The 27,826-nt window shown below is 37.9% G+C and overlaps 1 protein-coding gene across 1 annotated transcript in view; it reads right to left on the reverse strand.

The window, feature by feature from the left end:
- F5 (coagulation factor V) overlaps nucleotides 1-25,880 on the reverse strand; it is a 39,838-nt gene extending 13,958 nt beyond the window's left edge. The window contains exons 1-13 of the mRNA XM_070942760.1: nucleotides 25,714-25,880; nucleotides 24,227-24,318; nucleotides 21,521-21,643; nucleotides 19,005-19,217; nucleotides 17,380-17,523; nucleotides 17,076-17,297; nucleotides 15,683-15,848; nucleotides 13,729-13,906; nucleotides 9,889-9,991; nucleotides 7,752-7,963; nucleotides 6,181-6,331; nucleotides 5,734-5,946; nucleotides 1,995-3,942 (exon numbers count right to left, since the gene is read on the reverse strand). Of these exons, the coding sequence (XP_070798861.1) occupies nucleotides 1,995-3,942; nucleotides 5,734-5,946; nucleotides 6,181-6,331; nucleotides 7,752-7,963; nucleotides 9,889-9,991; nucleotides 13,729-13,906; nucleotides 15,683-15,848; nucleotides 17,076-17,297; nucleotides 17,380-17,523; nucleotides 19,005-19,217; nucleotides 21,521-21,643; nucleotides 24,227-24,318; nucleotides 25,714-25,880 (3,932 nt within the window). The remainder of the gene's footprint in view (nucleotides 1-1,994; nucleotides 3,943-5,733; nucleotides 5,947-6,180; nucleotides 6,332-7,751; nucleotides 7,964-9,888; nucleotides 9,992-13,728; nucleotides 13,907-15,682; nucleotides 15,849-17,075; nucleotides 17,298-17,379; nucleotides 17,524-19,004; nucleotides 19,218-21,520; nucleotides 21,644-24,226; nucleotides 24,319-25,713) is intronic.
- Nucleotides 25,881-27,826: the final 1,946 nt, after the last annotated feature.

Here is a 27,826-nt window from a genome sequence, read left to right on the forward strand (position 1 = left end):
TGCATTGTGTGCAACCATATCTTCATACCTAGTGCTATCTGAAAACATATTACACTGTTAGAGCCCAAGGTGCTTTTGGAGGTAATATAAATCAATGTCCTGCCCATTTACAAGGATCTTGTCAGTATGACATCATGTCAAAAAGTTGCCCAGCCTAATTTAACTCTTAATAGTACTCTTGAAGTTATTTAACCAACTTAAATAATTCCAAACGAAAACAAAAATCTTATCTCTTGAAGCAATCTATTCATTATTAAACAATTAATTGAAAGGTTCCCCAATTTTTATCTGAAATTTGCTTCAGTATTATTCCTACCTGGATCTCAGTCCAAACAATCATTACTCTGACAAAGAACAGGAGCTGATAGGTGAGTAAGCCATAACTATCCTACAATTAGCGCATAGTTTTCCTTCAGGAACAAGGAAATGAAAACAAGTTCTGGGTAATGGCATTAAGTGTAATGTAATATTCCACATTCATGAAGAAAATCTTATTTTTCTCCTTCCAGAAAGCTCCAAACCATGTTATTACCTCACTGATAGGATGTTTCATAGTCTCTTATCAGATCTGCACTCCTATCGAAAGTCACCTGATCGACTTTCATGACTACATAGATTTTTCTCTTCCAAAAGTGCACTGATCACCAATATAAGAGTCCATCTACCTTGTCATCAGTTTACTTTCTTTTTCACCTTTCCCAGCATTAGAGTCTTCTTCCAAGAACTAAGCCTTTGTGTAATGTGTTTGAAGTAGGATATTTTGAGCCTGGTCATTTGTTAATTCCATTCCATTCCTGACTTTGCCATGTACAGCCATTGCCATGCTGCTGCTATAATGCTTTTTTCTCTCTCTTTGATGTAGCTTGTATCTGTACTTGAGTAAGAGCACAAAACCACAGGAGAAATTGGATATAATAATGCTTGTGGCTGTCTCTTTGCAAACTCTTGTTTTCTTTAACAAGTCTAAGAAGACTTGTATATGAAAATATACCTTTTTTTCATAATGTTTTCTTCACTTTAAACATATTTATATTTTTTTATTCTTTTCCTGCTTTCCAGTTCAGATTCTTCTGTTTTCCAAAAAAAGCTTTTGGCTGGGATCATACAACAATGGTTTATAAATTGTAGTACCTGGATTCATAAAACACTGGTATGGTTCTTAAAAATCGGGGTTTGGGGCTTCTTCAGAATTAGCTCTAGTGTGTTCCCATGCCATTTGTGTTTGACTGCTGAACAGATAATTTCTAACTCAATCATGATGTATTCAAAATTCCAAAAAAGCAATACCAAAACACAAGTACTAAAAAGGGGCATATTTTCATAACACACTATCCGAAAGCTTCAGTTAAAACATATGCACTACCGTAATAGCAATTTTTAAGCAAATAGTTAGGTAAGGCTATTTTGAGTTTATAGAAAATAGAATTTTCAATCTACAATAAACCTCAATTACATTTTTTTAAAATAAATTAAAATGAGGTTGTGCTGGATTTAGATGACATCATAAACCTAAGATTTTGGAAAGGCTTTGGCATGAATGGGATAGAAAAGGAACTTGGAAATCATCAATCCAGATTGGATTCCATAGTTCTAAATTTGGTATCTTTCTGTGATAACATCTGAACGGTCCAGTTTTTCAAGTTTTATTAGCATTTTATTATAACAAATTACACTCATTCATGGTTAACAGATTCTTTAACGGTATATCAGTATGACCCATGGTGGTGCAGTAGTTAGAATGCAGTACTGCAGGCTACTGTTGACTGCCCAGAAGTTTGGCAGATCAAATCTCATTGGCTCAAGATTGATTCAGACTTCCATCCTTCCAAGATTGGTAAAATGAGAACCCAGTTTGTTGGGGGCAATATGCTGACTCTGTAAACCCCTTAGAGAGGGCTGTAAAGCACTGTGAAGTGGTATATAAGTCTAAGTGCTATTGTTAAGCCAGTAATATGAAATTGAGCAATAGTTAAAAATAAATAATTCAGTCAAACCTTTTTTTGAACGGTGAGTAGTCCCACAAAACTTCTTCTGCTGCAATGTAGTACCTCCTTATATTTCCTCTGTTAATAGTACGTAGGTAGCGTCCAGCTATGTCATCAGGATTACGCACACTATTACTATCAAGTCGGGAATCTGTGGTATATGGATTATCATAATACATTAACTCATATTCAAATGAACCACTGCTACTCTCATCATTGTCTATATTATCTATCTCATATTCCTGATAGTCACCATCTTCCACTGGAAGACCTATTGTAACAATTGGCTTTTCCTGTTTTCGCGTTAATTTGGCCTCTTTTAACAACTTTGTGTGGTTGGGTTTATTGGAAAGTTGGGAATTGTTGAGATTTCCAGGTAACTGTAGAGGCTTAGAAGTCCTTGGTGTTAAAACATTTGGCTTTTTTTTCTTTCGTTGGACTTTCAGAAAAGATTGAGATATAGTGATAGTGCAGTTCTCATCTTTCTGGGCATCATGTTTGCTATTAATTCTTGGTTGGCCCAACTCAAGTTGACCACTAGAGCTATCTGTTTTCTCTTTTCCTTTGCCAGGCAACATGGCATTTTCTTGATCAAATGAGGCATTTCTGCTGCTGTTCTTGCCAACATCATTAGTGATTTCTGCTAATATATCGTAATTTTCTTTCTTGTGGACAACATTCCATTCCATGTCTGTGTTCTTAGGGAGGCATTTCTGTCTCTGGTGAGATGAACTTTTCCAACTCTTTGTAGTCTTTGAAATTGTTGTAGAAACAAAGTCATCTAATGTGGCATCTGAAGTCAAATTTTCAGATTGTGACATTATAGAAGGTACAGAAACAAGGTTTGGCTCAGATCCATTGGTTGCCACTGTTTCTTTATCAGCTGAAGTGACTTTGGAAAACTCAACATTTGCTGCTGCTGTTGCTTCTTCTTCTTCTTTAAAATCATAATCATAATCATATGAAAAGTAATTAGCTTTTGAATTATCTAAGGTAGAGTCATTTTCTGTACTAGAAAGAAATTTCATGTCCTCACTTGTGATGTTGGAAGCAGAAAGATTTCTCTTTTGTTGTACATGAATGAGTAGAGCATACATCTCTTTAAGAGCATGCAAAGTTGCCTCTGTCAGAACTTGTCTTTCTCTTTTTTTATCCCAAATATCTTTTTCAAATGTATTTTCTTCTTGCTCCTTCATGGAAGAGATTATTTCAAGGGGCATTAAATCTTCTACATCTTTGCTCTGGAGGCCTTGATCGGTTTTTAAATATTCAGCAGCAAGCATTTGCTTGTCGCGATCAGAAATCTGAGTAATATTCTCGTTGTTTGGGCTTTTCTTAGATAGCAAGATGCCAATCGCTGCAGTGATGTTTGAAATTAACATTTCTCCTGACGAAGATGTATAATTAGCATAGATTGTCTCAGGTGCAGTTACAGAAGAGTTATTTTGAGTTCCCAATTCTTCATTACCATGCATAGCATCACTGCTGTTTATCAACACTATATGGGAGTTTAAAGATACGTCACCAGAAGCAGAGGCATCTTCTTGTAAAGCTAGAGCTGTGAGATTCAATTCTTCTTCTTCAGCAACTGACCCATTAAACGATCGAAGCCCAAGCATTGAAGCTATCATAAGTTGTTCTTCATCGTCTTCTAGCTGTTCATTGCTTGACTCTTTATTATTATCCTCGTCATCTATATTAATTGGGAATAATCCCAATTGTTTTGCTATGTCATCTGTTTCTGTGTCTGATACTACACCTCTGGGGTCCTTTTCTTTCTTTTCTTTCTTTTCTGTTACTTCTGAAGAGCCAAAACTGACAATGTTGGCAACAATATCATCATTATCTTCTTCCACTTTTTCATCTCCATCTTCATCGTCATAATTGGCATCCAAAAATCTCAGTCTCATGCCGTTGCTCATCTCACGGGAGCCCCATGATGACAGAAGCCAGGTTCCTACAAATGCAGAATAATTCATATTAGATAGACTACTTGGGTTTCATAGTTTGCTTTTATACCTGATCACTGATGTTAGTTCTGCAATCCATTAACAATGTTAGTATAGACTAGAATTAGTATGGTAAAGCCAAATTGACTAGGAATTGTGAGAGAAGTCCAGAATAACTAGAGGATACTAGGATAGGAAGGGCTTTCTAATATGCCATGGCAATATAACAGATACAAAAAATAGAGCTATAAACCCAACAATCACAAACATATGATATCCATTACCGTCTTAAAGATAGCAATGTGCAAGATGGGACTTCAGAACTGCATCTACCTCTGATTTTTCTTTTCGTTTTAAGCTTTACTACTGTTTTATTTTGAGGAAAGGTTTAAACTCTATAGTTAGACATTATATCTGTATGGAACTACTTATTATTATGCAGAATAACCTACCTACCCTTCTCCTTTTCTTGAAGCTCAAAGTTGGATGTCTTCAGAACTGTGCATCTCTTGGCTATAAAGGACTTACTAAGAACAGACTTAAAACTAAAATTGAACATGAAGCGATTGTTGATTCCAGGAACTAGATTGTCATGCCCCTGTCGGAGCCTTAATCTGTGGGGGAAGATGAGCTGACAAAGATAGAGGGGGTAGTTCCTTTGGCTTTGGAGGAAACTGGGGAAAGACAGAGCCAGTCAGACCAAGGCATTTCAGGATTAAAACAGCTGGTAGACAGGGAGGGGCAAGATGATGATGAGACACAGAGCTCAGGAGATGAGCAAGGACCACCCCCTTCTGATCCTAGAGCACAAAGAGAAGAGAGAAGGCAAGAACAACACAGACTGAGATGGTTACGAGGGAGGAGAGTGCCCCGCTCCCTTCACAAGGCACAACGGGACTGAGATGTAAGGAGATGCTGGTGAGAGGGGCATTTGTCAGGAACAACCGTTGAATTTGTGGAGCCTCGTGTGCATTTGCTGACGTCTGGAGATTACTGTGCTCTGTCTTGTGGGGCTTGCCTAGTTTGCCTGCTTCGCTGAACTTCTGGCTCTGGTTACTGTTTTGCTAACCTTCCTAACTGGACTTCTTGCCTTGGTTACTGCTTTGCAAATCTTGCTTATTGGACTACTCACAACCAGAGGCTGTTGAAGGTACGTGTGAGAGCTTTGCTCCAGGATTTGTAGTAAAGATGGGGATGTTTGGGGGCAAAGTTGGAGCAATAGAGGGGAGTTAGATCTGTTCTCTGGCTGTGTTGCTTTCATGCCACGCCCCGGGTCATCACATAGATTTTGGAACTTTGCTGTCATATGTGAACTGGACAGATTCAGAATCTGAATCTTAAGGTTCATATTCACAACTTGGACATTACTCCTGAATGAACAGTGATGTTGTAAAACCATAGTACACATTCAGTAGTAAGTTGTATGGTTCAGTTGTTAAACCAGGCATGTCATTCATGGAGAATGATTTGCCATCATTAATACATGATTTGGCATCATTGATACATGATTTGGCATCATTAATACATGATTTGGATTTTTGCAGGCTCATAATCAGAAAGACTCCTGGTACCAATTTAGATTTCACCTATAATTTGATTATGCTTATATATTTTAATCATGCTAGTTTTATTTTAATTCTCTTCAGTATTTTTATTTTGATGGAATTTGTGCTTTTCTATACAATGAATTTTATAAAGTTTTTAATAATGTGGCAAGCTATTCTGAGAGCTCAATTATAGAACGATCTATACAGTCTGAAAATAAATAAAGAATCAAACACAGAGCTATTGTTATTTACCTAGATTGTCCATGGTTACAGTAGCTGATTCACCACTCATGGGGAAAAGATTTAAAATATCTTGATGTTTTCCCTTGAACAAGAAGGTGTGACCAGAAAGATGTACTGGAACAATCTCATCCATTGTACCTACGCTGGTGAGGTGCCATTCAACAATTTCAGACTGACGAAACCCCAAAATATCTGTTCTATCTGACGCGTAGCCATTGAGTGCTAAAATAAAATTTAAAATGCGATTAAGAGTGCAATCTTAAGAATAGCTACTCAAAAAATGAATGTCAATAGTTAAATAGAAGCTGCTCAAAGTTAAATGTCTTTAGAATTAAAGACATAATAGTATTGCAAAAATAGCATATTTTCCATATTTATTTTTACTTTTATTATTCATTTAATCTGAATGATGTTGATTTAGCACAGAACAAAATAGTGGCTGAGCTTACTACTCACTGTACATAACATTGGACTTGTAAAATTTAGGGTCATCTTTCTTAACACTGGAGGAATTGCTGCAGTATTTCTTGATATTGTCTTCCAGGTACCAGCTCTTGTTTTCATCAAACACTGCAAAGACAGCATGCTGTTCCACATCAGCTTTTTTCTGCACAGTGAAAGGCAGAAAATAGATCTAGTTCAACTAACATTATGATACTCCATTTAACATGCATTTCCTTGTTTTAAAAAGCAGCAGTATAACAATATAATTTATAACATTCAAATGAAATAAAGCTGGAATGACAAACAAAAGGGGATTGTTTAGAAACAGATAAATAAAATAATTATTTGTATACAGAGATAGCCTGAGTATTATTATCCATGTCTTTGTAATGCTGAACCATATTATATGCAAGGCTTTCTTTCCCAAGGCAGATTGTTCAGATTGCATTTGAAGTAACAGATTATATGAAACCTCATTTGGGTTTAAGTGAACAGTTGGGAGGGCTGCTGATGTATTGCTTTCCCTGTTGCCCACAACATTCCTGCATCAGCTACTGGATTCCATTGCTGGGTTGGCAATAGGGTCCCCAAGGCTGTTGGTGCATGGCAACTTCAATATGCCATCTAGTGACACTGAATCAAGGGCAGGTCAGGAATTCATGGGCTCTATGTCAACTATGGACTTGCCCCAAATTATCAATAGCCCAACCATATTAGAGGCCACAAGTTAGTTCTGTTTTTTCTCTCAGAGCAGTTGAGATTGATCTGGCAATGGAGAACATCAACATCAGTATACTGTCATGACAGATTGCTCCCTGTTTACAGGGAGTCAAGGCCCAGTCAATCAGCCCATCCATGGGGATTTATAAATCCAGTGAGGTTTCAAAGAAAGCTTTGGGCTTTTACTGAGTATCTGGGGGTGGTACAGCTTAGGCCTACACGGCTGCATGGAATGGGCAGGTGGCTGGAGCTTTGGATCATATTACTCCTATGTGGCCTCCTCCGGGTTGCTGATCCTGGGGTGCATCTTGGTTTAATAAGAAGCTCTAGGAGATGAAGCACTAGAAGAGACTCCTGAAGTGCTGTTGGAGGAAGATTCAGAGTGTGACCAATAATATAAAAGCCTGTATTAGCAATTATTGCTTGGTGATAAGATTCCTTCGATTACCATTAAGCAATGTATTTTATCAGGATCTTGAAACTACACCTTCTCTGTAGAAGTGCCTGCCCCCTGGAATGAGGTTCCCCCTAAGATCCAGATGGCTCCTTATTCTGCTGTTGTTTAGAAGGGCCATGAAAATCTAGCTCTTTGTCCAGGTTTTTGTGAGGGAGAAGAATATCCCATTATAAATGCCATATTTTATCTTTATCTTTTAAATTTAAAAATTTATTACCAAGTCATGGTCTGGGGAGCCTGACAATTCATACTGAAAGTCCATGTTGAAAAGGAAGACAAAGCAATCCCAACCCCTGGGGTTCCCCAGTAAGTAGAGCTATAAGTTCCCCGTAGAGCCATACTGCCCCTGAATCTAAGTAATTTGTGTCAATCATTCTGCTCCCTCAATTGAAGCAGTTGACAATACCTGTACCCCCTTGCTGTCGAGTGCCTTGCGTTTACAAACCAGGAGTGGCCCAATCAGTCCTGAGGCAATATCTCTTGTCATATCCACAGCACTATGATATAACTTAGTAATGCACTGAGAATCCTTTGCTGTGGGTTCATCTGTATCAAGAACAGTCCATTTATATGTGTAGACGTCTCCTGGTGCAACTGCTTTGCCCTGAGTTATATTCTCTAAAACATAAAGGCAAAAAAGATCATGTAAAGCATGGGTAAGGAACTGAAAATCTCTAGTTGCTGCTCAATTTTCTATAGAGAAACTACAGACTGAATGGTCAGTAATGAAGCATGTTCTCAGTTGTAGTTCAACAACACATAGAGAATTATAGTTCTTTGCCATAAGCAAGTAAAGTAAAACTCCATGCAGACCAAAGAATGAAACAATTTTGATCTTGCTATTACCGTACTTTTTTGAGTATAAGACGCACTTTTTTCTTCCCAAAAAGAGAGTGAAAATCTGGGTGCGTCTTATACTCCAAATGAAGCTCCATCCAGCTTCTCAAAGGGAGGTTTCAGAGGCTGAAAAAAGCATCAGAAACGAAGCTTCAGAAAAGAAGCCCCCAAACAGAGCTTCAGAGGCTTTTTTTCAGAAGCTCTGTTTCGGGGGCTTTCAGAGGAAAACTCAGAAAGTTTTTTCTGAAATAGAGTTTCAGAAGTTTCAGAGGCAGAAAAAAAAGCAAAAAAAAAAAAAAAAAAGCAAGGCATAGAGCTCACAACCAAGGAACCTGTTGCTAAAATTCACCTCTGGGGACAGCTAATTGGGGGTATTCTGGGAGGCTGATCCACCTGCCAATCAGCTTTTTTCTTATTTTCCTCCCCCAAAACTAAGGTGTGTCTTATACTCCGGTGCGTTTTATACTCTGAAAAATATGGTATATTGTCCCCCTTTGGATTATTACATAACAACTTAGTTATTTAATAATTTTGTTTTCTATAACTATTTTTATGTCTCTGAATGTTATTTCTTTTTTAACATTTATATTGTGCACAAGGGATCTCCCCTCATTTTATTTTCACAATGAAAATTATGAAAATAGGCTGAGCTACAGGATAGGGGTTCCTGATGATTCTTATTTCATTCTAAACTATATTCCGTTGCAATTTACAAACCAAGTTTATCCAATCAATTAGATTTTAGCAAAATATTATTAAGGGAAGCATGGGTTAGCGTAGTGTATGAGCCCTGTTTATTAGTAGTAGCCAAAAGTCATCCAATGAGCTGCATTGTCTATTGATGTAATGGAATATGGGAAAGACCTTGGGTGATTGGCTCTAGAGATGCTGTTTTCAAGGAACAGTCAGATAAGAGAAAGCATAGCCTTAAGTGGATAATGGGTAGGACAAGAAACTCAGAAGACACCCTTCCTAGTTCCTTGGGCTATAAAAGAGATGTGAAGGGAATTGTATTTTCATACTTTCAAGAGTCTGTTAATATAGTTTTACAATAAAGTAGAATTAGCTCATCTTGTCAAATTTCCTGTCTGGTCTACTTAGTAAGGACAACTGGAGGCTCAGTTCTCATTCCATTCCAATACAATGCCAGTAAAAACAGTTCAAAATTAGAACCAGTTACAATAGCAATAGCATTCAGACTTATATACCACTTCACAGTGCTTTAGAGCCCTCTCTAAGTGGTTTACAGAGTCAGCACATTGTCCCCAACAATCTGGGTCCTCATTTTACCCATCTCGGAAGGATGGAAGGCTGAGTCAACCTAGAGCCTGATGAGATTCGAACTGACAAATTGCAGGTTGCCGGCAGTCAACAGAAGTAGCTTGCAGTATTGCATTCTAACCACTGTGCCACCACTGCTCTTAGAGTGGTAGGTTTCTTCATTGGATGTATTCATGCCAGAGATAGTTGAACAAGGATTCCTGCTTTGAGCAGAGGTGGGGCTGCTCACCAGAATGATCCTACCTGTCTTTCTCATTCTTGGTACATTGCTTATAATTAATTGAAAAGTTCTTAAAATAGATTTCCATTTTCTTTTTATTATTTAAAATGGAGCCAACAATAAGACTTTTTCTGATCCTATTGGAAAGATGCACAAGTGATCAGAGGACAGCAGAGAAGGAAGATAGAAATAATTTCTAACCAACCTTTGGAATCTGAAGGATAAATAGCTCCTTCTGCATCTTTTGAAACGGAAACTCCATGCACGTAAATGCTGTAGGGTCGAGTGGCCAAATTTTTGAATACAATCTGTTTAAAACAGAAATCCAATATATGTTTAGCATCACAATACTGCTGGCTTTTATACAAACTTTAGCTAGCATTATCGTCCTTTTTATATACATCCCCATTTTCTAATAGAACAATCAATCAATAAAATATAGTAAAAGCATGCAGCCTAACAATAGAATACACAGACAGGATTTTAAAAATGATTAATTTGAAAAACCCTTTGGCTATCTTGTGAGTGGAATACCTATCTAGTATCTATTAAACAAACTGACTTTCTTTCAGACTTTCACACAAACTTTAAAAAAGTTAATATGGTTCTTAAACCTCCTAAAAAGTTGTGCTGCTTTAACAAATAATAGACAGGTACTACACTTACACAAGTTCTTCCAAATTGTTTTGGACATGAGTACAGACCTATTAAATACCACAAAAAATCTCTATGAATAATTAAAAATATATAACCCAAGATGAGTCAAGTTGCATCATGTTAAACATCAGTGAAACCCATAGTTTCAAAGAAAAACCCTAATGATGTCACAGTTCTTCTCCCAAGTTATTTATTTTATATCCAGAGGGAGGAGCTCTTGTATTTTTGGTTGGTATCAAACAGCAAAGCCAGTGGCTGGAATGTACCAAGAAAAAAATTCTATTAGGATCATGCTTTGTTCTATTAGTAGGTTTTTAAAATAAAAAGCATACCTATACATATACATATTTGTGTCACACACACACACACACATTCTTTCCAAAAGAATGCTAGTAGAAACCTCTGATCTTAGGATTTTTATGTGCTTAGTTGTATGAAAATAAAATTGCCACATAATAAAGTGTAAAGCATTTCCTGTTTAATTAGGTTTTCACTACAAATACAAAGATGCTTGTAATGGTCAATTATATTGCAAATATATATAATTCAATATGTAATTCAAACTCAGTTAAAACATCAACAATTTTAGATTTTATTTATGACATTTTCTTCCACAGTGTTTTGTCTGAACAAATATGATTGCATAGACAATATTATATGTGAATACAGAATATGCTTCTCCTGCAAGCTCACAAAAGAAATACAAGAAAAGGAGGAAACAGAATACTATATGGCAGTGATGGCTAACCTTTTTGCCATCACGTGCCAAAAGCAGGGGTCGTGTGGGGGGAGCTCGTGGACATGCATGCCTACACCCGTAATTCAATGCGCCCCCCCCCCATGAATGCACGGGCAACCCCCCTGTGCTCCCCCAGCTTTTGTCACTGTGAGCCTGGTAGGCCCATTTTTTGCCCTCCCCTCTTTTTTGCCCTCCCCTCTTTTTTTGGAGCCTGGGGAGGGCAAAAACAGCTTTCCCCACCCCCTGGAGACCCTCTGGAGGCTGGAAACAGCCCATTTCCTGACTTCCGGTGGGTCTGGAAGGCCCAAAAATCAGCTGGCCAGTGCGCATACAAGTCCTAGAGCTGAACTAGGGCAATGCTCGCGTGCCCACAGATATGGCTCCGTGTGCCACCTGTGGCACGTGTGCCATACGTTCGCCATCACGGCTATATGGTATGGGAGAAATAGTATGAATGGTGAATAGAGGAGAGGTATAAAGGGCAAGGAAAGAATAAATGAGGAAGATATAGGAGTTGAAAAGTAGTAACAAACAAGTGAAAATGGAATGGACCTAGAATGTATGATTGATATTGAGTACATTGTTATCTTTATGTATATAAATCAATATTAGAATCATACGTATAAATGGTAAATTGAAGTAAGGGAGAAAAATGGATATGTAAGAAATGTTTACTGGGGTGAAAATGTTGAAAAGAAGAAAATAGTAAAAAATTCTTTTTTTGTTTTTTAAAAAAACTGTTTAATAAAAATTATTAATTAAAAAAAAAGAATATGCTTCTCTTGAAGAGCTTAAGCTTAGGGAAAATTAATGCAGAATTAAAATGATACTGGAAGTTCTTTAAACAAGAGAATTTATTTTACATTTTATATAAAAAGAACAATTGCAGTGTATTACCACTGCCTACAACAGGTATGTGTATAATCCAAAACTCCCCAATGCCTGCTAAAGCTTTTATGCTGTTCTCACAGCCCTTCCTTAAGTTGGCAGAAATTGTAGTTCATGATAGAAAGAAATTTTTTTTTAAAAAAAAAAAATGGAATTACTCATATTGCTTTTATTAAATTAACTTAAATTTTGTATCCAGCTATTTTCCCGTTTCTTAGAGGGAGGCCCATATCTTGGGCCTTGGCTCAAAATAGGGTGCACATCCTTACTTTTTCTTTGTAATATAGCCATTATAAATCATAGGTGTAAATGATAACCTAAACGGCCTGCTCAACATCTAATTTTTTGGACCTTTTCCTCTCCCCATAGCCATTAATATCTCATTAGTCCTGAAGTTTTGTAGATTTTTATAAGATTATGTTGAAATATATCATTGCTTTCTTTTAATTTAGACAGTTGTTATTTGTTTTATACAGGCAGTTTATTGCACCATGCAACCATCCCTGTGACATTGTAAGTATCCAGACTTTATTTTGCCACAGATGATGCCAAATATCACTAGTGTAAAATACGTGCAAAATATCTACTCAAGATTTATTTATTTATTTATTTATTTATTTATTTATTTATTTATTTACTTACTTACTTATTTACTTATTTTTATTTGTTTGTTTGTTTGTTTGTTTATTGCCCTTGTTGTTTTTGCAAATAACTCAAGGCGGCAAACATACCTAACACACCATCTTCCTCCTATTTTCCCAACAACAACAACCCTGTGAGATAAGTTGGGCTGAGAAAGAGTGACTGGCCCATGATCACCCAGCTGGCTTTCATGGCTATGGTGGGTCTAGAACTCAGAGCCCCTCAGTTTCTAACCTGCTGCATTTACCGTTAGACCAAACTGGCTCTCAGAGTGACCAAACTGAATTTATAGTTGATCCTCACTTAATGATGGTAATTGAGACTGGTAATTCTGTTGCTAAGCAACAAAGTTGTAAAGATCAATGTCACCTGACCATGATGACTTATAAAGTACCATAATTCTGGTTGCTGTTGATAAGTGAATCCCACACAGTTGTTAAATGTGATATTGTGAAGATTGCCTTCCATCTGGCTTTTCCTTTGGCTTTGCATGTTGGAAGCCAGCAGTGAAGTCGCAAATGGAAATCATGGAATAATTCCTCATCAGAACTGTCAGCTGGCTACCAAGTGCTTGAATTGAATCACGTGACTATGAGGATACTGCAATGGCCACCACTATAAGGATGGTCCTAAGTCCCACTCATTCAGCAGTATCATAACTTCAAACAATTACTAATATGGGGTCATTAAGTGAGGATCACCTGTACTTCATTGGAGGTGAATACTGAAACTCATTCACTTGAGTTTATTATTACCAAGAATAAGATGAATAATATATGCAGGATAAATAGATATTGGGCTACTGATGAATGCAGATAAACTAAAGGCTGTTACAGAGAAAGTATTCTGTCAGTGTAGAGCTCCACAAGAGACACATGGTTTAAATTACAGAAATTAAGTCTAACTTTCATAGAAATCAACACAAACATTTATTCATATCCAAGTTCCTTTACTTTTCATTGACAGTTGAATGTGATGAGCTTAGTCTTGATATCAGTTAAGATTATATATGTATTTTGGATAAGCAAAATATATTTAAAGCTAATCCTATTACTGTGTGCAAATGAAATAAAATGAGATTGTAATCTATTTACCTTCTACTTGCTCATGAATACTTACACTTATTGTGTCTCTGACTTCAGCCCTGATAACAGGGCCCAGAATGCCACGTTCTTTGGGCCAAGTGGCATAGGTCGGTTTACTGAAGCTGCTGTCTTTATATTGCCTGAAAACCGCCTTTTTATATTTCTTGCCAATAAAATTGGAAAAATTATCCAGATACAGAGCTTTATATCTTCTTTAGAATTGAGAAAAGAAAAAGAAACATTACTAAGATTTCTTATATAGAAATATCCAAAAAAAAAAAAAAAAAACCCAGAAGCTTGCATGAGTGGATAGGTCAGTTTTTACAAATCTACGTGATAAACAACTACCATACGTACAATAGTAAAAAACAAACAAACCCAGAAAAGTTGTTTACATGGATTCCAAATAAGTACAGAATCAGGTTATGGACCTTAGACCCTCTAAATCCTATTGGATGATAGCATTTTCATTCCTGACTTTGGTCTGACACTTCTCTTATTATTAATAACCCTTGGCCATTCTGACAGGGTTGATGGGTACTGAATTCCAACTTTATTGTTTTAATTGGCTACATCAACATCCTCTTCAGTTTCTTGTGATTTTTTTACATTTATGTCAACAAACTCAAAAATATGACACACTGGATAGTTAATCCAGGATAACAAAAATGAAAAGAAGTGCTAAAGTGTACAAGGTTTTAAAAACTGAAATAGTAGCAAGAGATTCTTTCTGTGACAATATCTTTTGGGAAATATTTGTGACAAAGAAATTTTAATTCCTAAACTTAAGAAGTGAATGAGATGACGATTTATTGGAAAGAAAATGGAACTATGACAGTACTGGGAATGAACTTGTACTATGAATTTTTCATTCTTTCATTCTGCCACTTTGTTTTCCCCGCATAATTGTATGAAAATAGAAAGATTAACTAAAAATGTAATATGATGTAATATGAAATGACTTCTACATACAGTGTAACAATAGACATTTATTTTATAGAATTAAAAAGCAAGAGAGAGGTTCATACTTTATAATTTAACATGATGAGAATGTGTTTCACTTAACTGAAATGGTCTATAGCAGCAGTCCTCAACCTCTTGGGCACCAGGGTCCAGGTCCATGTAAAGAAGTTTTTCCATGGACCAGAGGAGACATGGTTTCATGTGCTGCCTATATCGTGTGGATGGGGCTTCGCTTGTTTGTATGGCCCAGTTTCTGGGATCTGCCACCAGGTCATGGACCTGCGGTTGGGGATCCCTGTCTACAAGGCCAGGTAAAGGTAAAGGTTCCCCTCGCACATATATGCTAGTCGTTCCCGACTCTAGGGGGCAGTGCTCATCTCCATTTCAAAGCCGAAGAGCCAGCGCTGTCCGAAGACGTCTCCGTGGTCATGTGGTCGGCATGACTAAACACCAAAGGCACAGGGAACCAGGGATGAAATCTACTTACCTTCCCAACCGGTTTAGAAGTGTATGCGTGCATCACATGCGTGTGTGGACCTTCTGCACATGCACAAACCCTTCTAAGCATGCACAGAGGGTAAAAAACAGATTACTTCCTGCAACCAGGCAGGTGGGCAGAGCCTCACACCGCCAATGCTACCGGTTCTCCAAACCACTGGCCGCCATCACTACCAGTTCGGCCAAACCGGTCTGAACCGGGAGCATTTCATCCCTGCACGGAATGCTGTTATCTTCCCACCAAAGGTGGTCCCTATTTTTCTACTTGCATTTTTTACGTGCTTTCAAACTGCTAGGCTGGCAGAAGCTGGGACAAGTAATGGGAGCTCACCCTGTTACGCAGCACTAGGGATTCGAACCGCTGAACTGCCGACCTTTCAATCGACAAGCTCAGCGTCTTAGCCACTGAGCCATTGGATCCCTTAGTTTGTGACAAATAAAAAACAAAACAAGGCCTTAGTTTGTGATAAATCCTATGATTTTTTATGGCATCATTTCATTCATTTAATCACATTCAGTCAAGTTACCTGTCAACACTGCTAGGAATTTCTGGAGCATAATCCCAGGTGATTTCTTCTGCAGCAATGAAATAGTCCCAGTTCTTAATCATCCTCTGTTCTCTAAAGGATAACCTTCGTGTTAAAGTGTCTGGCTTTCCACAGTCTTTGATATTTAGATAACCATACATTCCAGCTAAATTAATAAGTAGATGGGACAAGGATAATAAAACATATTAACAGTTATGGTACACGCACATCTACTTGCTCTTCATGTTGCCTTTCAGACTCTTCAGATTAAAAATAAATATTTCCCATTTTATATTAAAAATGTATGTTTCCATGAAGCAACAAGAATTTCTTTCTCTTAAATCCACAAAAAGAAATCTATGAATCATACATAATTCTTATACATTTAAACAAGTTGTACATGTGGAATTACAGAACTACATTCCAAACTACTTCTGACAGTTTAATTTTGTGTTAGACCCTTTCAGTGTCCTGAAGTATGCTCACAAAAGAAATATCCTCCAGCTAAAAGTAATTGCATATAAACCAGGCCTCGTGTTACAATAGGTATACAGTAGGTATAATTTATTCTTGAGATATGGAAAAAAGTAGAAGATAATGCAGACACTCTTAATCTGTTCCATCTAATGTATTGCATTCTAACTCCCTTCATCTCAACTCATCTACAGCTGGAAGTCATAAGTTAATAGTCAATAGGTCAAGCATGTATTCTCTGGTGACACATCTCCCTAAGGAACATGTCCCCCCAAGATCTGAATGACCAGGTATGCCCTGAAGAACAGACTCTGGGCTAGTATGTTTTGTAAATCTGTTTTAGTTATGTACTATGGGAATTATTTGCTTCCTATGGTGTTTTATTGATATTTATTTTGTGCTATGTTCTATTAGCCACCGTAAGTCTTTTGAACAGTGGGTAGCCTTAAATGTGAAGAAATAAATTGATAAATAAGTAAATAAAAGCCATCATACAGTGTCTCTAACATGTTCTTTTGTATAATCAAAATGATCATAATAAATAGGCATTTCTAGCATATATATTTGGAAACTCGTTTCAGAAAACTGGGTGGAGCCATGAAAAAGAGATAGGCAAGCCTAAATGAAAAGAATAATAGTGAATGTGATTAGTCTTTCTATATTTATTCATTTTTCTCCTAGCATCATCCTAGAACAAAAATAAACCAATATAGTCCACAACCATAGCTTTAGGACTTATGTATGGCAACTGTCATATAGAACATGTTATAGATCCTGTTGTTCTGGAATCATTTTGCAAATGGTACCTCACATTCATGCTACTGTCTCTGGGATATGATAATTTTGTATGAGTTCTATTCAAGAGAATGAACTTTTAATTGTAATTGTACAGCTTGCCTGCTAATAAAGATAACCTTGCCTTGTATATGCTTTGCAACCAGAGAAGATATTAGCCATTTTCCTGTCCTGCTCACTGACATGTTGGCTGTTACTGAGGCACCTCCAACAAGGTTGATGGTTGACACTTTGTAATGGTTTTCTTCCAAGGTTTGTCCATTGAAGTGGACAGAGAAGATCTCAGGAGTGGAACTCATTCCTATGAAATGCCAACTAATATGATCAAAAGCACAAGCCTGAACATCTGGAAGAAAAGAGCAGCTGCTGTAGTTGTCATAGAAGTGACTATAATTTCATTCTAATCAATAATATGGAAGAGAACCTACCAGGCAATGTTCCATTAGCAAACCCATTAATTGTGTACTGGAGGGAGGGCTTTTTGTACCAGTTCTTGCTTTCATCAAACACAGCAAACATCAGCACATATTCTCTGTTGAAGAGTTTCTGTGTACCATCTGCATTCAGGCTTCCTAAAAAGAAAAAAATAGGACATTGACAAGATGGAATAAATTATCAAATACTACAATAACTTTTCAAATAGCAAATCTATTTCAAATTGTCAGCCTCTAGTGCAACAAAACCTTTCACTATGCCACCTAATTCTTAAGGGAATTGAAGATCAACACAGATTAAGGATAAGTGGAAGGTTACAGAGATTACCTATTAAAAGATTATCTATTACAAGATTACCTATTACAAAGGTGGGCAACCTTGGCTAGCAGACTATGGAGCCCCTCACCCCTTATTTCTTGTCCCAGAGCTCCTAAGACTATACTGCAAAAATTCAGCAAACTGTCTTGTGCTTTAAACAAATAATTATCACACCTGAAAGACGAACGTTGAATTTACATTGAACTAAAGGGCAAAGTGTATTGTCTGTTGCAGATGCCATATAACTTCAAGTCCCAAATAAGGAAACGCTAGCCATAGCACCATGAATATGAATTGTTTATTATGAGGAATCCCTGTGCTTCATTGCCACCAAGATAGAAAAATGTAAAGGCAGGAACCAGTGTCTTCCTGATGAAGTAAAATCCTTTAAGGCAGGGGTAGCCAAGCTGTCTCAAGAATTCTGGGAGTTGAAGTCCACAGGTTGTAAAAGGGCCACATTTGCCCACCCCTGCTTTAAGGTATTGAAATTATTGCGACAATTGCATGTGTGAAATCTCAATGGCTTAGATGGACCCTGAAGCAGTGGTGAAATCCAAATTTTTTTCCACCAGTTCTGTGGGCATGGCTTGGTGGGCATGGCAGGGGAAGGATACTGAAAAATCTCCATTCCCACCCCACTCTGGGACCAGCCAGAGGTGGTATTTGCTGGTTCTCCGAACTACTCAAAATTTCCGCTACCGGTTCTCCAGAACCTGCTGGATTTCACCAATGCTCTGAAGAGTTCATTCAAGCACAGATTTTGCAGTAGTAACATTGGTTTGCCAATAGAGAAGTTTATACAATTTAATATAAAAATACATGTTTTGGGGCCTGAAAAAGACAATCTGTATATTGTCAGAACCATTCTCTACTCTTCAGCGGCCGAGAAATCGTCCCTATCCATCTTTGATAGCAGATACAGAGTCTGGTAGCATTATAGCTTTATTGAGGTTTAAGTTCTTGAGTTGTGTGAAGTGAGTTGCACACTTAATTCTGAAGGTGGTACTAGGCTGCACGCCAGCATTGTTGCCATGCATTTATATGGTTCTTCCTGCCATCTCTAATTACAGAGACCTTCTTGGATACAACATAAGCTTTTGAAAGCTAAGTAGCAGAATTTCCTATTATGTAATAGCCTTCATAATTCTGCTCCGATCTTTATCAAAACAAAACTCCTGTGAAACATAAACATTAAACAGATAGAAATACAAAAATGAACAGAAAGATAGTATATTACAGATTAATCCCAGCAATGCTTAACCCTTGAACAGGCTGCAGCTTCTTTAACACATTTTGTTACCTTCTTTACATATCAGCAAAGCACCAATGAGACCAGAATTAAAGTCTCGCACCATGTTTACATGTGAGTAGTAGGCATAAGTGAGACAGGGGGGATCAGCTTCTTTTGGCCCAATTTCTGCAGTGATATTCCACACATATTTGAATGACTGGCCTGGAGGCACAGCATCATCCAGTTTTTCCATATCTGATGTCCCATCAGAGTATGAAGAACCTACAATGACAAAGGAAAGAGGTTATCATTATTCATTACCAACAATCATCATAATCTTTTAATGACCCCATAATTCCTTGCGGGGTGGAGTCTGAGTGATTACTGGCTGGATGCCCTTCCTGTCACCAATGCGGAGTTATATTCAGCAGATATATTCTCATTGTGTCCAGAGAAAGAAATATCTGCCTCTACCTAGGATCAAACTCACAGCATCCTGATTGTGAGGCGAGAGCTCCACCTCTAGGTCAGCGCACCACTCATTCATTACCAACAATACCATTGTAAATAAATGCATATATATATATGCATGTGAGTCGGCATGCACACACTTGCTAATTCTATTACAGATCTGGTTGCAAACTGGGTCCTTCTTTGATTCTCCACATATGATAAAAAAGAGATCTTAATCCATATTTCAGTTCTCCTATACCTCACTGCTCCTTTTTTTTTTTTTTTTTTTTTTGCTACTCAGGAATTGTACAGTCCAAGAGCTATTTCATTTGGCTCCACTTCTATTCTTCAATCCCTTCAAACTATTTTAAATAATTTTATTTAATTTTATTGAAACATTTAAAATATTTAATTATAAATATTTGTACTTAATATAAAGATAAAGTGTTTAAAACTATTTAATATTGATATTTAATAGTCAAGCTTTAGGATTATCCTGACTCCTGCAAGCCCAAAAGAGACATAAAATATTCTGATTTAGTGACTCTCCTTCAGCTGATCAATGAGACTGCAAAAATATAATTCCTTGGTGTCCTGAATAATTTTATATAAAAAATAAATAAGTTGTTAGCATCTCCTTCCATGTTTACGGTACATGTTGAATATTTTGGTTTGATTTTGCGTGTTTGAGATGGGAGAACAAACCTGAAGTTTTTTAAATGAGGCAAAACTGACTGAAAGTGGAAGTGGACTGGTCAAAGAGATGCTGCCTAGGGAATGGTCAGATAAGAGACAGCAGCCCACAGTTGCAGCATCTCTTAACCCCAATTCCAATTCATACTTAAATTCCATTAGACAACTTGACGGAGAGCCAACCGAGTTGCAAGAGGATCAAAAGAAATGATCTGGGTCTGGGAAACTCAAAGTTGCTTTTCCTATCATCAGTAGGAACTGGAATTCCCAATTTTGCTGTAATAGCTTCACCTAGACCAGGGGTGTCAAACTCGCATCATCACAGCATTGTCACATGATGTATTGTGACTTTTTTCCCCTTTGCTAAACCTGGCATGGGTGTGGCCAGTGCATCTAGCTCGCAGGTAGAGAGTTTGACAGCCCTGACCTAGACTGATGCTAAAAGGCTCACAACCCACCCACCCCCAAAAAATTCAAGGATACAGCTCTGCTAAGGTACATTTTTTGCAAGTATTAACAAACCCCTGAATAATGAAGAAAACTATCCACAGGTAGTCCTTGACTTATAACAGTTAATTTAGTGACCGTTCGAAGTTACAATGTCACTGAAAAAAGTGACGTATGACCGTTTTTCGCACTTGTGACGTTGCAGCATCCCCATGGTCACATAATCAAATTTTGAATGCTTGGCAACTGGTTCATATTCATGATGGTTACATGTCCCAGGATCATGTGATCACCTTTTGCAATCTTCTGACAAAGTCAATGGGGAAGCCAAATTCACTTAACAACCATATCACTAATTTAACAACTGCAGTCATTCACTTAACAACTTTGGCAAGAAAGATCGTAAAATGGGGCAAAATTCACTTAACAACTCTCTCACTTAGCAACAGAAATATTGGGCTCCATTGTGGTTGAGGCTTCCAACCATCTATAAAGTAGTCAAATTCTATGCCTCTTATTTAATAATGCCCTCAGAACCATTTAGGTCTCTGCTTCCGTCCTTGCCAGCTCTTGCCCAAGGCACAATCCTACCCATGTTTACTTAGAATTTAGCTGCATTTTTTAAATCTACCAAACATAAAAAAAAATGATCTGGATCAGAGGTGGGTTTCAGCAGGTTCTGACCAGTTCTGGAGAACTGGTAGCGGAAATTTTGAGTAGTTCGGAGTAAAAACTCTGACTGGCCCTGCCCCCATCTATTCTCTGCCTCCTAAGTCCCAGCTGATTGGGAGGAAATGGGGATTTTGCAGTATCCTTGTCCTGGATTCAAGAGGGAATGGAGATTTTACAGTATCCTTCCCCTGCCACACCCACCAAGCCATGTCCACCAAGTCACGCCACGCTCACCAAGCCATGCCCACAGAACCGGTAGTAAAAATTTTTGAAACCCACCACTGATCCGGATATTCAGACAATATTATGGCAGTGTTTACCTTCTGACCATTTGTTGTACACAGCACTCTGCGGGTGAATGCTCACAGGCTGAGTAGCAAAATTCTTGAAATAAATTATGAGGATGTCTCCCACTTCGCCACGTAGTGTTGGCCCTAGGAGCCCTGCTCAAAGCACATTAATAAATGATTTTTAAAGAGAATAATTACATATAAAAATGTTTCTTGAAAGAATATTTGTTTTTGTTTTTCTTCTGGCTTGAACATAAACTGCAGCAAAGGTACAGAAAGGGAAAAGAAAAGACAGAAGCTTTCCTATAAAATTAATTAGCTGTGCTTTAATAGCTAATAAATACATTCTTCTGAGCAGAGGTTTATTTATTTTGTTCTCTATCTATCCATCCCTATCTCTCACCCACCCACCGATCACCCACCCTTGGAGAAGGTCATCATGGCATTTAAATTCCAAAATAATCTACCTGACAAATTATACTCAGGCAATGAGATAGTGGCTTAGCATTTCATTGGCCTATATATGCATGAATGGGGAAATGGAGCAGCCACACAGAGAATGTGGCTGGGTGAGTAGACACAAGACTTTAACTTGCTTCATTTGACCTCTGCTTTAGCTATACAGGTAGTCCTTGACTTACAACATTTTGTTTAGTGACCGTTCAAAGTTACAATGGCATGAAAAAAGTGAGTTGTGACCATTTTTCACACTTAAGACCATTGCAGTATCCCCGTGGTCATGTGATCAAAATTTGTAGGCATGGCAACTGGTTCGTGTTTATGACAGTTGCAGGGTCCTGGGGTCATGTGCACAGCATTTACGACCATCTGACAAGCAAAGTCAATGCGGAAGCCAGATTCACTTAACAACCATGCTACTAATTTAACAACTGCAATGATTAACTGAACAAGTGTGGCTAGAAAGGACATAAAATGGGGCCAAACTCACTTAACAAATGTCTCACTTAACAACATAAATTTTGGGCTCAGTTGTGCTCATAAGTCGAGGGCTACCTGTATCTGTGACCAATTTCATAAATAAATTCCACGTATTTGTTCAGACAATACAGATATCAAAACTGAAGACACAAGAGATTTGTCCAGAAGACTTTAGCTACTAGATCAGGGGTGTCAAACTTAAGGCCCGCGGGCCAGATCCGGCCTGCAGGGTGCTTAGATCTGGCCCGTGGGGCTGCCCTGGAAACAGCAAAGGACCGGCCTGCTTTGCCTCTGCCAGCCCTCCTGGGCTCCATTTTTTCTGACAGAGAGCTGCAGGACATTGCGCTGGCCACACCCACCCTGACTACGCCAACCCCAGCTACACCCACTCGTCCTCCTGAGGTCAAACACAACCGTGATGCGGCCCTCAATGAAATTGAGTTTGACACGCCTGTACTAAATCATAGTAAGCTTTTGAAATCTCAGCTAAACCCAATGTTGCAACCACTGCAACACCCACAAGCAGGATAGGGTTCCCATCCAACATTATAGGTTTATGAACATAGAGTGATACTTCAAACTTTGTCAGTCTGTCCATCTATTTCAGCTTTGTCAGCTGTATTGCTGAGAAGTATGATGGTTAAGATCAGGAGTGTTAAAGAAACTGAAGGCTTTACTTTAGTGCCTCAGTAACAGCTTTGACTACTAATTGCATGAAGGTGAAAAATCAATTTGTAACACACAACAGTAAGTGTCAATTTTGTTGTACAATGGATGAAATAATTGACCATTTGATCAGTAGCTGCAGCAACATTTCACAAACTGAATAGAAGCATTGCCAGAATTATCCATTGGAAATGTTGCCAGAGGCTTGGATTTAAATGTAGTAAAAACTACTGGGACAATCAAGTTGAGAAGGATTTGGAAAATGAGTAGATTAAGATTTTATGGACTTTAAAATCCAAACAGATAGGCATCTTGTTCATAGTGTGCCTGATATAGCAGTTATTGAAAAGAAGGAAGTCTTTTAATGTTGCTTTGTTCTATTCCAGATGATGCTAGAATTGAGAGAAAACAGCTGGAAAAAATGACAAAATATCAGGACTAGCAGATTGAAATTGAACTCTTTGGAAAAAGAAATCCAATGTTACATCAATTGTGATTGGAGCTCTTGGAGCAATACCTAAAGATATCTGGAAATTTGAATTTATCAGATTTGAACATTTTAATTTTACAAAAATAAAAAAATCCTACTTGGAACTGCCTATATTCTTAGATGTTATCTTAATAATTGATAGGTCCTTGGTTGGGACTTCGATTATTAAGTTTCCATCTTTCTCTGAGTGTGACTCTAATTGTAGAGTCTAATTACCCATATCATAAAATACAATAAATGAATGAATGAATGAATGAATGAATGAATGAATGAATGAATGAATATCTGAAATGTAATGAAGTATATTTGTGAGGAAGAGGTGGAACTGGGTCACTTTTTAACTTTCTTTTTTGTATTATTTGTAGATTGTCTTTTGCATTTATCCCAAGTGCTAGTGGCGGTTATTTCCTGCCAATCAAGAGTAGAATCAGAAAAATAAGACTTTTAAGCATATATTCTCTCTGCTTATTTGGGAATGGTGGTTTTCAAGAATCTATATATTGAGATCTCCTTCAACATCAACCTTACTCAATACCGCTAGGAATTGGATAAACTTGGGATGGTTTACAATTGCAGTTCATTTGGGTTCATAATTATAGGTACACTATACATTGAATATAGTCTGAAAATATTGCCTTTACCTGCGAGCTCATCTCTTGGCTTTTCTTGTTTGAAATCTACTTCATATTCTCTATAGACAATTTTTTTAAATGAAAGATCTGACTCTGATAATCTGAAACCATACAAAATAATTTAATAAAATAATATATTCCAACTCAATTTTGGCTGAAAATTCACTATGCAAGTTAAGTACATTCCCATACATTATCAATGTTTCTATAATGCCCTTGACCCTATGCAGTGAATGAACAAGAAATACCGTAAGGGAGTTTTTCACTGACAAGAGGAAATACTTGGGGAGAAAGGAAATGTAAATATCTGGACTGTCAATAATACCTTGACATTAATCTACATCATGCCATCCACTTACACATTATCTCTAAACACTAGTTTGCATTCTGGCAACACTTTATACTTTAATGAAACTAGCTGATGGAATGTCCTATTAATCATCTATATATAGACGTCAACCCACTGATTGATGCAAACTCATTTATTACAGCTGTTGAGATCAGAAATATTGTAGAGACTATCACATCTGGAAATCATATCAAGGTACACAAGAATTTTTGGATCAGTCAGTCATATAGATATATAGGAGAAAAGAAAAAGGACAGAATAGATGTTAAGTAAAAATGAAATGGAACCATGAGTGAAAATAGTAGGAATGAAAAAAATATTCAGAACTTTAACACAAGAAGTGGAATATTGAAATTTAACATGCAGCATAACATTAACAAAGCTGAGAGGATAGAATGCCAGTGAGAAGACTATAGTAGGCTAGATAAGTGGTGGGAGTATCGGATAAGGAGTTATTGCAAAGCATGTAGAGATTAAAGGGCAAAGAGTAGAGAGGCTGTTAAGCAAATGAAAACATTTGGCAATGGTTATAGAAAGAAGGATAAAGCAAACCAAAATGTATCTCCTAAATCAAATGGTAAAGCTTTTCCTGAGCTATGCTTATCATTGTTCATTTAAAATGCTTCCTCTTCTACAGTTGTTGAATTTTATATACAGAGTGGTGCACAGAGATAATAAAAACATACATTGGAAATCACAGAACTGAATTATCACTGAAAAAACAAGGAATAGCCAAGCCTAGTTACATTTTAACAATTCCAGTTGAAAGTAAGCATTAGGACTGCAAGTTTGAATGCTCTGCTTAATAGAATAGGAGCAATTGTTTCAAACTGGAAAATATGAATTATGAAGGAAAATGCTAAGCAATGCCTCTCAGTCAAAGCAATGTAATAATCATAGCATACCCTCTCTTGAAATGAATCCAAAGCCATCTAATCGATTATCTCTTCTTTATTTACTGGTTGTGTTCACAAAACACTTTATTTGCTTAATTATAGATTACTAAATAAGCATCACAGTGGACTAAACTTGGCTTTCCAACCACACAAGTTGAGTTCCCTAAGCTTCGCACTAAATTGCTCACTAAACAAATCTTCTGAATATTTTCCCCATTACATTCCTTATCCTGCCCCCTATTTATTGTTACCTGGATAGTCCCTCAGGTTGGAGGTTGTAATCCCAGTCTTCCAGCTGAGCAGCTATACGGTACTCCCTGAGCTGAGCTGCATTCACTTGGTAATACTTCAGCCCTGACCAACCCAGGAACACCAGTAGAAGACATTTGGGGACAGGGCTCACACTGTATCTTCCCATTGATGCTAATGTGCTGAAAGACACACGGAAGTCAGTTCTGCCTGCAGCAACTTGCCACTTCCCCACAGAAACTTACTATGTGGCTGTTGATGCAAGGGACAGTGGCTTCAGTGACGCTCCTGTTTTCCTCCTCCCACAACCGAGATAAGCAACTTCTGATTTTGTTTGGTGTCTTGACTCTTTCTCTGCTGACAGGCAGGCTGAACAATGTTAGGGAAAAGCAGGTGACCTGTTTGGACTGTTCCCCATGTGGACAGAAAAAGATTAGGAGCAGGGACAAAGGCAAAGGCAAAAGCTTGTGAGGATGAATACCTGAAAACTTAAAAGACCAGGACAGCACATCATTCAAGAATGTGAGGATCCAATAAAGGAAAGATCTGGCAATTTCTGCTAATTTGGAGATGGGAGGTGATGTCCCCAGAAGCCTAAAATCTAAAATATATTTTATTGCACTAATTATATTTTCATCTCACCCTTCTCCTCCTCCTCATTAATATTCTGCCTTTATTTTGTAAAAGTAGCATACCTGATGCTTTTTTCTTCTATGACGGTCCCAGTGTCCAGGGATCATGTGATTCCCTTTTGCAACCTTCTGACAAGCAAATGGGGAAAGCCGGATTCACTTAACATCCAGGTTACTAATTTAACCACTGCAGTGAATCACAGTAGTGTCAAGAAAGGTCATAAAATGGGGCAAAAGTCACTCAACTGCCTTGCAGTGGAAATTTTGGACTCAGTTGTGGTCGTAAGCCGAGAACTACCTGTACTAGAATTACTACTTTAGTGGGGCAATATGTGATGGTGACAACTATACTGTGCATGAGGTCATTCCCTCGACAGCTGAAGTGATAAAAGAGGAAGTAAAAAAGAAGACGACGAGGCCATTTAAATATTATTTATTTATTTATTTATTTATTTATTTATTTATTTATTTATTACATGTATTTATATGCCGCCATTCTCCCAAAGGACTCAGGGCAGCGAACACAAGTTAAGAAACAATACAATAAAATCCCATTTTAAACCAAATAACTGATTAATAGTAAATAATAAAACCCGGAATCAGAGTCAGCCTATTTGTTTGAACAGCCAAGTCTTCAGGTCCCGACGAAAGGAACGTAATATGGGCATTTTGAAGTTTATATGTGACTTTTTTTGTGTGTGGCTTTAGATGCACCATGGATATGTCAATCATTGTAAATTGCAATGCATCAGGATGAAACTGGTGGCTTAAAGATTTGATAAATATTTCATTCCCTTGGGCATCGATGTTTCTAAACCATGTCATATGATTTATGGCAATATAGGCTTTCAAGAAGAGATTGGACTGCCATTCATCAGAAATGGTGTAGGATAGTGATGGCTAACCTTTTTGCCATCGCGTGCCAAAAGCAGGTGGAGTGTGGTGGGGTCACACGCACGCATGCCCACATCCATAATTCTATGCGCCCCACCCCCCTGTGCTCCCCCCACTTTTGGCACGTGATGGCACGGTGGGCCCGGTAGGCCTGTTTTTTGCTCTTCCCAGGCTCCAGAGCCTTTCTAGGAGCCTGGGGAGGGCAAAAACAGCCTCCCCCCCCCAAGAGGCCCTCTGGAGGCCAGAAACAGTGTGTTTCCTCACTTCTGGTGGGTCCAGAAGGCCCGAAAATTAGCTGGTTGGCGCACGCATGCGTGCTGGAGCTGAGCTTGCGTGCCCACCAATATGGCTCGGCGTGCCACCTGTGGCAACCATGCCATAGGTTCGCCATCATGGGTGTAGGGTCTCTTGCTTGGGGCAGGGGGTTGGACTTGATGACCTACAAGGTCCCTTCCAACTCTGTTAATGTAATCCTGTTTGCAAAGTGTTCTGAGCAACTGCTTAAAATACTATACAGCTTTGTGAAACTGATTTAAGGAAGAACTTAGTGTCATCTTTCAATTAACCTGGTAAATTCAGAGACAACACA

This window comes from Pituophis catenifer, unplaced genomic scaffold, assembly GCF_029215685.1.
Source record: "Pituophis catenifer annectens isolate HBS135680 unplaced genomic scaffold, rPitCat1.0.hap2 SCAF_4, whole genome shotgun sequence".
Lineage (NCBI taxonomy): Eukaryota > Metazoa > Chordata > Lepidosauria > Squamata > Colubridae > Pituophis > Pituophis catenifer.